The sequence below is a fragment of the Pyrgilauda ruficollis genome, unplaced genomic scaffold (genome assembly GCF_017590135.1).
Source record: "Pyrgilauda ruficollis isolate IOZ18807 unplaced genomic scaffold, ASM1759013v1 scaffold54, whole genome shotgun sequence".
NCBI classification, from domain to species: Eukaryota; Metazoa; Chordata; class Aves; order Passeriformes; family Passeridae; genus Pyrgilauda; species Pyrgilauda ruficollis.
Genome location: NW_024527044.1, coordinates 5,022,754 through 5,034,843, shown reverse-complemented (window position 1 = coordinate 5,034,843; position 12,090 = coordinate 5,022,754). Strand labels below are relative to the sequence as shown.

The 12,090-nt window shown below is 43.0% G+C and overlaps 1 protein-coding gene across 2 annotated transcripts in view; it reads right to left on the bottom strand.

The window, feature by feature from the left end:
• Positions 1–1,612: 1,612 nt before the first annotated feature.
• Positions 1,613–12,090, bottom strand: part of RCAN2 (regulator of calcineurin 2) — an 84,859-nt gene continuing 74,381 nt past the window's right edge. For both annotated transcript variants that reach the window (XM_041480910.1, XM_041480911.1), the window contains one exon: positions 1,613–8,028. In XM_041480910.1, coding sequence (XP_041336844.1) covers positions 7,868–8,028 — 161 coding nt within the window. In that variant the 3' untranslated portion in view covers positions 1,613–7,867. The remainder of the gene's footprint in view (positions 8,029–12,090) is intronic.

The window sequence follows — 12,090 nt, the reverse complement described above, 5'->3', positions numbered from 1 at the left end:
AGCTGCTCCTCATCAGACCTGTGCTCCAGACCCTTCCCCAGCTCCGTTCCCTTCCCTGGACACGCTCCAGCCCCTCAATGTCCTTCCTGAACTGAGGGGCCAGAACTGCACACAGCCCTGGAGGTGACCTCAGCCATGCCCAGCACAGGGGACAGTCACTGCCCTGGCCCTGCTGCCACACCATGGCTGGCACAGCCCAGGTGCCTTTGGCCTTCTTGCCCACCTGGGCACAGCTGGCTCAGGTTCAGCCAGTGTCACCAGCAGCCCGAGGTCACGGGTGAGGTGACCTCGGGTGGCGTTCCCTGGTACAGCCCTTGCCCAGATGTCACAAGGGTTGTAAGGGCGTTACTGCGTGTCATAGAGCTTGGGCAGGGCTGGCTCGGCTGACTGTAAAACAAGGAGTAAAATTTATTCTCTGGATATCTGGAAGTGCTTCTTCAGTTAGAAATAATAATAATTTTTAAATTGTCTTTGATTCTGCTGTTTTTCTATCAGCCTTTTTTTTTCTCCTCTTGTTTTCTGAGGCTCTAAATTTTCCATTTGCTTCCCAGAAGATGCTTTTCCCCACCTTTTGATGTCCAGACCCACAGCTATGCCTGGAATGAAAATGAATTTATCCTTCACCATCTCACTAGAATCTAAACTGCTGAACTGGACAAAAATCCAAGCTAGGTTTCCCACCTTTCCTGGTTGAGGATCTGTGTTAAATATTTGAGTCCAAAGTTCATGTCCTGTGTATGTACACAAACCCCACCCCAATTCATGGCAGTGTACAAAACTATTATCCTCTTATTGGTGGATGGGAACACAGAATCATAGCATTGTCAAGGCTGGAAGAGACCTTGAGGATCAACAAGTCCAACCATATAGAATCATAGAATCAAACATGATGCTTATTAATCACTTTACAGATGACACTATCTAGTGAATAAATAAATAAATCTATTTTGATATATTTGTATATATTTATAGTTCAAATTTTATATTTTTATATTTATATACATATACATGATATCTTACTCCTCTTCACCCTACCACCAAGGATTGTACTAGGGAACAAGGCTCTTCTAATTGTTTTCTTAATGTCTCCTTTCCCCCTCCTTCATTGCTGCTGTCCTGTTACAGGTGTGAGGCTGAGCTAGTCCAAGCCTGGAGAATCACATTGCTGCTGTGCCTGGTAGAACCTGTGTGGATGTTGCTGTTCTGCACCTGTAGGACAAAGCTCATCATCTGGTTCCTGGCCATGAACCCCACCAGAAACTTTGGAGAAAGGGAAAAAAGGAAAGGGTTGTTATAAAACTGCACCTGTGTATATTGAAATCTCTTGCTGGGTGTCCCTCAACAGCAATGTGCTGTCCCATGCTGTTACTCATTAGCTAGAAAAAACTGTGCTCACATTTACTGTTGGTTCAGGTTTGATTTTGGGCTCTCACAGAGATCCAGAGGTGTTGGGAGCTGCCTCTGCAGTGGCTGGGATCAGTCACTAGAGGGTACAGGTGCACCTGGATTTAAGGAACATCATGAATAGCTGAAATTATATTTGCCTTGGATGCCAGAAGTGGCTCAGCTGCTTAACACTGATATAAAATGAAGGCAAAGCACGGACAAGGAATTTGCTAATTCCACCAAAATGTTTAATACCATAATAGATTTTCATTGAAGTACAGCGCTAATGTGAATATTTGTACAAAATATGTGGTTAAAAATAGTATTGATTTATAATATATACAGATATGTCACATCTGTGTCAGAAATGCAGACACTCGAATGAAACCATGAGCAATGCTTTTAAATCTACAACAACATACACGAAATATTTCTGCAGCTACCCACAGTAGGACAACTTGCCAAACTGACACTTAAGGATCCACCAGTCCTTACAGATGGCATTTCTGTCAGAAGTTTCTGTACAAGAACTCTGCTCTAAAATGGATTCAAAACATTTACCTTCATTAACCCAACAGTGAAGAGAACACATCTGTGTGACACTAATGTAGACACAACTTTCTCGCACTAGATATAAGATCAGTTACAATAATTTGTTAAAAGAAGGCTGATTTTCTGGTGAGAATCATAGAGAAGTTTAATCTTTCTTGCTGGATATTCTTAATGTTGTGAGTGAGCCCCAGATTCAAATGGGTGCTTAATACAGCTCTCGGGTACATGACTATGCATCCTGAAGTCTGTTTTAAGGTTCTGAATATCTTCATTTTTCATTAACTTCAAGGCTGCTCACACTTCATAGCTTTCCCAGCCTTACTCCAGCAAGAACCTCCCTAACAAATGTCCCTATTTAAGCTTTGTAGCTGCGGCATCAGGACACAATCCTATATTAAGACGACTCTTGCTGCAGCCCCAGAATCTGTGTAGTTACTGAACAAAATGACAGAAGGGGAGAGAGAATTCAGGCTGGTTTTTTTAAGCTTTCTGAGCATCTCTGCAGTAGGCACTTTCAGGGTTCCTGCTGTTCCATCCAGAGTGCCGCTGCTGTTCTGCTTCTAACAGTGCTGGCTTCTCTCCCCTCCAAACCAAAGCAAATATACTCCACACTTCAAATAGACCTGTGGGAAAGAGCTTTTACAGCACTTCCTCCCTTGTCCTTTTACCCCCGAATGCTGCAGTCTACATGTATTCAAAAAAAGAGCACAGCTACTGTTATAAAAACATCTCTTTTTAAGAGGAGCCTAGAATATTGAAAGGTGCTGTACTCCCCCAGAAGATGGGTTAAACCAGGAAAAGCAGTGTTGGGGTTTTTGCTAGTGTAACTCCTTAGTCAAGAGCATTGCATGATGCTGAGCATAAATGAGGGTCTGGCTAGGACTTTAATCCATAGCTGGTTTTGTTTTTTGATAAACCAGAATTAAAAGCAATTTCTTAGGCAAAAGGGAATCAAGGAAATGCGAAAGTATTTCTCTCACACTAGTATGTGAGAGAAAGCCTGAAACGGCAAAAAGTTGAGTGCTGAGGTGTTTGCCACTAAAGAAGGACCAAAAATAAATTCAGTGAATATTCTTTAGAGGATCTGAAAGCACTGTGACTGTGATCAGCCTGGTCCTCTGGGCACAGCTCTCTGCCATCCCCAGCTCTGTGTCCAGTGCCAAGCACGGTGGAAGAGCCACAGCCGGCATGTCGCAAACACAGCATTTCAGTCGGGTGGATGAAGAAACTCACTGTGGTGGGGGAAACTCTTTGTGCTCAAAGTGAAGAATAAACTAGGCCTCCTGCCTTTCACCTCTAAAAGAGGTGAAAAGAACCCCAGAATAAGTTCATTAGTAGTTTTTCTGATTAAAACACAGAGGTTAAGGCCTGTCCTTTTCAAAGGAATTAAGGAGCTCAGAGTTTACTTCTCCAGTGAGACTTCTTAGATGGATCTAATTTTGAGAATCATGAACAATCATCCTTTGAGAAATGAAGCTTTTTATGCCAGGCACACAGAAAAACAAGTCATTTTTTCAAATCCAGATTTGAGCAATTCAATATCAGAATTTCACAGGACAGTTATCAGCAAACTCATCTCCCAGTTCCCAGTCTTTTGCAAGACCCAGCACAAACTGATGCAAGAGACAACAATTCGTTTCAATTTTTATAATAATGAATGCTAACAGAACTCTTTCCCCAGCCTGGCTGGCAGCTGGATGCCATGTTCCTTGTCCAAGCACTCATGGCCACAGCATCACCCATGATTATAAAAGCACAGTGAGAACCACATCAGGGGTCTGGGGTGTGCCGAGCTTTTGCTCATCAGGGACTGCACTGCAGGTTTTTTTTGTGTACACCGAGCCAAATCCACAGCAAGCCAGAGCAAGTTCACATGACTGTGAAACTGCAGCAGCTTAAAATGGAACATGGCATATCCTGCCAACACGAAGGCTGCTTTCCCCTTAATTGCTACTGAAACAGAGTTCGGCCTATGTCACACGTTTAAGCTTTTTCAGTTCTACCAGGGGTATACACCACACTACTCAGTTTATTGATATAGTTGAACTCTTTAAATGTTGCTTTTCCAAACACCAGTGCAAGCAGAACACAAAAATACTGTTTGCCATATTTATTATTTTAAACGAAGCTCTGAATTATACAAGTGTAAAAGTGGTTAATTAGGCAGTAGCTTTTTAATACTCCTATAAAATATGACTAAAGAGAATATTTCAAAAGTTATGTACAATACAATGGAAAAGCTCATGGCATCTGTGACAGTGCTCAGACATACCACTGGAATTGAATCCTTCCAGGAGTTCAGTCCATTCCTCAATACAAACAACAATCTGTATTTTTGCTGAAAGCTTTTACAATGTTGCTGACTGGGACAGAGCAGGGGAAAAGACCAAAATAAAATCAACCCACCCCTCTCACCCAATTTAGGATCAAATTAGTGCTACAAAATTTAAGCATGGGGAGAATTTTTATAACCTTTACAGTGGCTATGGCTGTGGTCTTGCTATGGTTGAGGAAGGGGTGCTCTTGCCATATTTTCATGGCTGAAAACAAAGTTCACTGGAGTGTGTCTGTGTATGTTAGAAGGGGGGAGTTTGCACACCTTGTCTTAATTACAAAAATCAAGGCCACAAAGATTACTTGTTTTCTTCCAAAAGAGCAGATTCTAAAACACTTTTTCTCCATGCACTGGAAATGTTTTCATGCTTTAGACTGTAGTGAGGAAGTCATTAAAATGTCAGTTTCATTTCTGAAGAGGTCAGAAAGGACAAGTAGGCAGCAGGCAACAGAAGCAGCAGCTGTACTCCCCTCATTTCCTTCTTTTAATTTCCAAAGACCAGCAGGAGCCGTGTCCACCCTTCAGAGGCCCCAGGGCATCACCTCCAGCCGCTCCCTCCAGCTCCTGCTTTGGGGAGGAAATTAAAAGGATGTGGGCTGTGCCACTGTGCCTCAGGAGCCACAGTGTAACACTGAGGCTTCATTCTTCCAGGGTTCCAGCAGGAGAGAACCCCTGACACCCTGTGAGAAATGCAAGTCAGAGTGGCTGACCTCAGAAAAGCTACAGAAAAGCAAATTCCCACTCAAATGAGATGGGGCTCTGCCTGTGATTTACTGAATAGGACAATTCCCCTTCCAGATAGTCAGCATTTTTTGAAAGAAGCATTCTTTCCATGTCAGGCAAGAACCAGCCTTTAGTAAAACACCAGCTTCTCTCAAGAGTCACAAATGCTGGTACTTTGATGATAGGGACATTATTCCATAATACATGAAACACTTTTTTTTTTTTTTTTTTTTTTTTTGATGATGATCATTATTTTATCACATACAGGTGATATATAAGCTTTGACCATAGAGGCTGCTTTGAATTTTCAGGTTTGTAATTGTGTTTCTATTTCAATGCTTCAAGCAATGAGCCATGTCCTGCTGCCTCCTGGGTAGTACCACACAGCTTTCCAAAGCATGGAGTAGTCACTGAATGGGGCCTCGTTTTAAATCTGTTTGAAAATGCACTTTGAGGAAAGAACATTTAAGGTCCAGTGCTTTAATCTGCAGTGTAGTTTTACATCATTTGAGGCCAAAGTACTTAGTTAGAACTTAGTACAGAACCATATTTATCCAAAGTTTCAGGACATGGATACAAGGACAAGGTTTGGCCTTCTATAGTCTTGCCTGTAAAAAAATCCATTAATAATGATATCTGATCATTTACGTGTTTAAATCTTACTGGGCTGTTTATACTGGCCTAAACCAAACCCCATGGACATCAGCGCTGGGTGTATTCTCAAAAAAGCCAGTGGTGTTACTCCTGGAATATCTTTTGTGGCCCAAGATGGTGTTTTCAACAGGATACATTCCTAGGCCTGTGAGTGACAATTTGTTTCCTTAAATCAATTTAAAATGCATCACTGGGAAAATAATTGCCATGGCATCTCTAAGGAGTTACTTTAAGGAAACTTTACACGGATATCATGAAGATACTAAAGCCCCATTTTCTATTCCGTCTCTGCTGTATTTAATGAGCAGTATTCTATCAGTGCAACAGCACACGACGATGCCCATAATGCAGTAACAATTACCACATTATGGAAATATGCTGAGTGCTGAGCAAAAAACTGCATCTCATCAGGAATACCAGGGGGGCCTGTGGTGGTCAGAGGCTGAACTATGTGAGAATGACAAGTCCTCATTCCCAGATGTCTTCACCATGCAGGCTGGGAATGCCATCTCCTGTCCTCACTGACAGAGCAACACGCCTGTTGTCCTGGAAGTGCTGCCAAGCCAAGACCCTGCAAGGGGGACTTGACTCTGCTGAAGCTTTGTAGCATTGCTGCTAATTAAAGGTGTGATGGAACCCTCCTTCAGAAACCAGATCATTAGATTTCACAACAAAAATCTTGATTACACAACCTAAGCTGACTTTTCAGATCCTAGAATAAGCTTCCAAGATGTATTTACTTATTTTAAGCTGTAAAGGATTTTAAACCATGGAGGCTCACTGTGCCATTTTATAGTCACTTTGGGGAGTACAGCTGCAGCTAATTAGCTTAAAAATCCCACCATACCTTACATACGCTCAGTTTCTGCAGTATTAATTTCAGTGGAACTACTCATGTGCATAAATTAAGCGCATGCTTAAATATATGCAAAATCTGAGCTCAAATGTCTAGAAAATATGTTCTCAAAATGACAAGTACGCCTTAAAAAAATAAATCATCATGGAAGGTCTGCCAGACAGGGAATCCGGGATCTGTCTGCTGTCAGCCATGATGCAAACACAGAACAGTTTTTGTAACCCAGTATATATTGCAAGTGAAAGAAACATGCAGGATGGGGTGAAAAAAGGGGATTCAGTTGCATGCAGTCTAATTTCAAGTGTGTAATTATGGTCCTGTTTTCTTTGGCCTAAAAAAGAAAAAATAAAATCAACTAACTTCTGCTCACCTCCACAAATCCAAACTGCATACAGCTCAAAAAGGGTTTTGAAGCACAGGACATGGGAAAGGAAAAGGGCTGAATATTAGAGATGTGCAAGTAATTACCGACAATTTCAGGGCTATTCACCACACCACTAGGAAAGCATTCAGCCTGTAATGTTACTGGAACGTTCAGCTATGACAGAGAGCAAGGAATCCCATCTTACATGAGCAGTCAGTCAGTTCCTCTTCCTCAGACCCGAAGAGAAGCACCACTTATCCCTTGATAGAAGATGAAGTGACAATCCCTATTGATATTCTGGCTCCCTTCTCCAGAGAGGACTGAGCAGACCCCCCAGCAGCTGCTGCCTCTCCCCTCAGCCCAGAGAGCTCCATCTCAGATCCCTGCCACCATTTCAGACCACCGTTCTCTACAGCTATTGCTGGAAGAGGGTTTTCTGTTGTTTCTGAGAATGTTGCAAAGATAGTATTCCTTACAGAAAATTCCAGGGGGGTGCAAAGGCCACCAAGCTGCTAGTAGAGTAAAAACAACACATCTACCCCCCTTTAAAAAAAAAAAAAAGGGAAAAGGGAAAAGACTGTTGGGAAGTGAGGAGGGCAGAGGAGCAGGCTGCTTGATGAAGGGCAGTAGCAATCCTGGGAGCTTGAATATCAAGACTGATATTGGCTTAATTCCCACCCAAACTATCTCTGGTAATGGCGTTTCAGCATGCAAACTACAGCTGTGAAAAGATCCTCAGACTCAAACCAACCCTTGTTTCCTCAGCCTTGTTTTGTCCTTTCCAGCTAGATCTATCACTTGGTGTGTGATATGGTTACAGGTACAAAGATCTTTTTCCTAGCCCTTTTGTTACAGAGGCTTGATTACTGTGAAGGGGTTTCAATGACCTTAATGTCCCGGTGCTCAGAAGGCAAAGGCTGCCTTTCAACAGAACAAAGCAAACAAAAACCAAGAGCTGTGTTGGAGGAGAGAGAAGTGCTGCTTCTGCCGGAGAGGCTCAGTTAGATACAGGCGGCGGCACACCGGGGCGTCGAGTTTGAATGATTTTTGGCTTTGGAGAATTCTTTGGGTCCTCATCTTCTTCCATGTCGCTGTCACAAACGTGCACTACCACACTGGGAGTGGACTCTGTTCCTGCGTGCAGCTCATACTTCTCTCCTGGAAGCAGAGAAAAGCGATCACATCAAAAGGTGGCAATCTGAGTAGCAACACAGCCCTTGGCACTGCTGGACTGCAGAATACTCCACATCTGGGCAGGGAGCTGAGTGGGTGCTGCTCCTAAATACAGGTGAGCACCAGCACGGCTGGACTCTGTCAGCTGCCACAACACATCCTTGGGATCCTGCCCCAGGAGGCAGTTGGATCACAGGTCTGTAAGGCACCATAAAATACACACATCCTCGTGTCTATAATGGGCTTTGGTACTAATATTGGTGGCCAATGGCACTGAAATAAATCCCCCAAGCAGGGAGAAGAAGGAGAAAGAACACAGAAGTTCATGGTTAAAAAGATGAACTGGAACCCATCCTATCCAACCTTTGGTCTGAAGTTATTTCACACATGTTGGGTTGGGGTTATTCTTTATTTTTGCTGTGGCTTTCCTTCAGGCCCGTTTAAAGCCCAGTTGTTGTTCTTAAGACAGATTTCAACACTTAATCTAATTTCTCCAGAAATAAATTCCCCCATATCTCTACTGCAGACAGATTTTGAGTTTCAAAGCTCTTTAGCTGAGGCTATAACAAATTTTGTCTCTACAGATGAGATTACAGAGCAGTCTATAAATGCTCACTAGAGCAGGCTGAACGCCTAAACAGTACACATATTTTCTAACTATCTACATTCCTTATTTAAGTCTCAACACAGTACTCCTCTGAGGAAGATGAACATGGCTTTTCTTTTTCCACAGAAAATATTCTGAATTTGGAAGGAACTCACAAGGATCATGGAGTCCAACTATTAAGAGACTGGCCCATATGGGCTTGGGTGGCTGCCTACAAAGGTCCACAAGCAAAGAATCAGACATAGGGCTTTGAGTCCTGAATTCAGCCTGCTGGCACTAAATGTATTCTGGATTTTACATGGGATACAAGTAGGTATTGGTAATTAAATTGCAAGAAATTAATTTAAGACTTTAAAAAAAAAAAAAAAAAAAAAAAAAAACACCATTGCCTGCAAAATCTTCTGAGATGAGGAAGGTGAGGCCCCAGCAAACCCAGCTGGCCTGTTTGTGGTGCAGTGGCTCCTAAATGCTGCACCACTGGCAAAACCCAGCAGTGCCACGTGTTTTACCATGGAAGCAAACAGCAGTTCCTGCCTCAAAGCACTTGTGGCTTGCTTGTGGTACTAATTTGGAGTCTTATTTGTTTGCCACTTTGTGGCAGAATAATTCATGTGAAGAAGGGGTTTCAGGTTTGACCCAGCATTAGCACATGCAGTTCTGGGACTGTGCTCACATGCTGTTTGTGCTGACAAATTCCTGGTCCAAATAAGCCTGGGTGGCTTGAGACTAGAGGACACACTGTATTTTTGCCTAAAAGCAAGGAGGCAACTAGTGAATAATAGCTATAAGCCAGACATCTTGCTGTGAGAAATATTTTACTGCTGTGATACCATTAATGTTGACATTTAACTGCTCTATTTTTGGCAACCTTTCCTCTGAATCCAAATCGAGCAAAGCATTACAGGTCTTGCTGATAGGCTAAGATATAAAAAGAGAAATAGCTTGGTTGTGCTGCATTGAGGAATTATATGGTTTTTCTTTGCCCATTTTCCCTGCGGGCCTCAGCTAATTTCTCAGCTCTGGGCTGACGTCAATGCCGGCAGGCAGCAGCAGGGCTGCATCGGTCACTGTCACCGCGGGCAGCTCCGCAGTGCCGGCCTGGGCTCCTACAGCAGCACCGCCCAGGAAATCACATTCGCTGCCCTCTTAAAGGTAATAATCCCAGTTCAAATGCCACATTCTTTTACTGCTCAAATCCCTCACAGAAGGACTCTTTCTGCTGAAAAAGAACAGTGAAAAAAGTACAGATGCAGGGAAAAATATTCAGATGCCTCTGGCACAAGTGACTGCAGCAGCAATTAATGTCACTTTGCAAACCAAAATGTGATGCACTCAAAAATTATGTTTTTAAGGCATACAGTTATTTCTGAGCATAAATGAGTTGCAGACTCTGTTCTGTAAGCAAAGAGCACAAAACCTTTTCATGGCTGAGTTAAGAACAGGACAACAATAACTCTGGGACTTTTGTACAACCATATCTTGTTCCAAACGTAGTCACTGTTTGCAGAAAAACATTAAGGTGATAAGCACAAAATAATCCAGAGGATACAGGCAGATTAGCCCTTCCATTCTGCTGCTTCCCTGTTTCTGTGTTTTTTAATTTTCTCTTAAACACCTTTTCCAGCATTAAAAAAAAAAAATAAAAATTAATGAGCTAAGCCTGCAGCAGTTCAGCTGCTGAAGCAACGGTTGAGTCACTGGAGTGACAAGACCTAGGTTGTCCCAAGCTATGAATAGCAAGTTGAATTAACATAGGTAAGACTCACCAATTCCTGTAATACTACCCAAGCACTTGTCCAGTGACCTCATTCAGCTGTCTCTGACATGGCCTCCTCTGTGTTCCCAGGCCCTACAATGATCCATGCTCCTGCTTCTCCTGCTTGTCTGGAGAACTTGTACAGGCTAGCTAAACCAAAGGATTCTTGGGGAACAGGGGTCTTTCTCCTCCAGCTGTCTTTGACCTATCAATCCTGTAATAATAGATTTAAACCTCTACATAAGCTAACAGTGGCAACTCACATAAATTTACTCAGAAAATTATCATAAAATTTATCAAATATACTCTGCCCTTCAGGAAAGAATTCAGCTGTGGCACATCCACTATATCGATTTGTCAATAAAACTTTCTGATATGCCTCTGAAAGCAGCAGTGATGTTCCTCTCTAACCATTTGCTCTGCATAAGAAAAACAGTAAGAATTTGAAGTTTTCTCCCTTAACAATGAGCACAGCTGCTTTTATGTCACTGGGCCCTACTTTTTGTGACCACATGAGCCAGGAGTAAACCCACAGCCTTGCGTGACGCAAGAAAGATGAACACAGAAGCAACTTATGATACTTCAGAATTAAAAATAATAGTATAGGATTTTATATCCCTTTGTGAGTCAATACTGTCACCTTTCCTTGATGGTGCAGTTCCTGTCTAACAGGGCCCTTTTGTCCAGTAAAGACCATGCTCATACATGTAAAGAATAATGTAAAAATGCTGATGATAACATGTAGCTACCTCATCCCTAATTCATCCTCATGAGGAAAGGTTAATGAGTTCAGAGCTGCCCATTTCATGTAAATGTGGCATTAGCATAATGAAAATACCTTCCACTTTCAGTCCCTTCATCCAAATGCCTTACAAATAACAGGATGCAAATAACAGGAGGTTCTTAGTATGGGTGCATGTTTGTGACAGAAGAGCTACAGGCCATCCCACAAAATACCTCCATAAAACACCTCTACAGCACCAATCTGCCATAGCAAAGTGGAGGAGCTGCTCCCTGGAAGCCCTTTATTGATGCTGCAGGAGCTGGGCACCCTCCTCTCCCAAACAGAGGAAAAGTTTTCTTTTCATCCAGCAGCTCTCCTGTACCCTGCCCCTGGTAAGAGAAGGGAAGGGCAAAAGCACCCACAGAACAGCAGGGAGAGGAAGGACAGAGATGAAAAGTTTCATCTATCACCATTTGTTTGCCCCTTCATTCCCTTTTAATCCTCCCTGGGAGTCATATGAAGTATTTAGTATTTCCTTTGACTCAGTGATGACAAACACGAGAGTTTGAAAACACTTGGGCACAGAAAATCTGCCTTGTGAGATGGTTTGAAATCCCTGTGCATGGCATTTCCTGGGCGAAGTCCTGCTCTCACCTGTTTTCTCCTTCCCTAGGGCAGGGTGAGCCAAACCCAGGGCAGAGCAGGCGCTGAGGCTGGCAAGGAGAAGTCAGGGTGGCACCTGGGATCCTGGGGAAAGACACTCTGGAGTGCAGAGTTAGAAATGAGGGGGTACAGGGCAATCTGTTGTGAAGAATGAGGCAGTGGGGGAAGGTTGGGGAGTGGACAGAGAGAGGGAGGGACAGCTTTCCAGAAAAGAAAGAGCATCTTCTAGTGCCAAGAGGATAGTTTGCAAATCACTGCACTAATAAATGGCAAACAGCTGCCTGTCCTTTGAGAGGA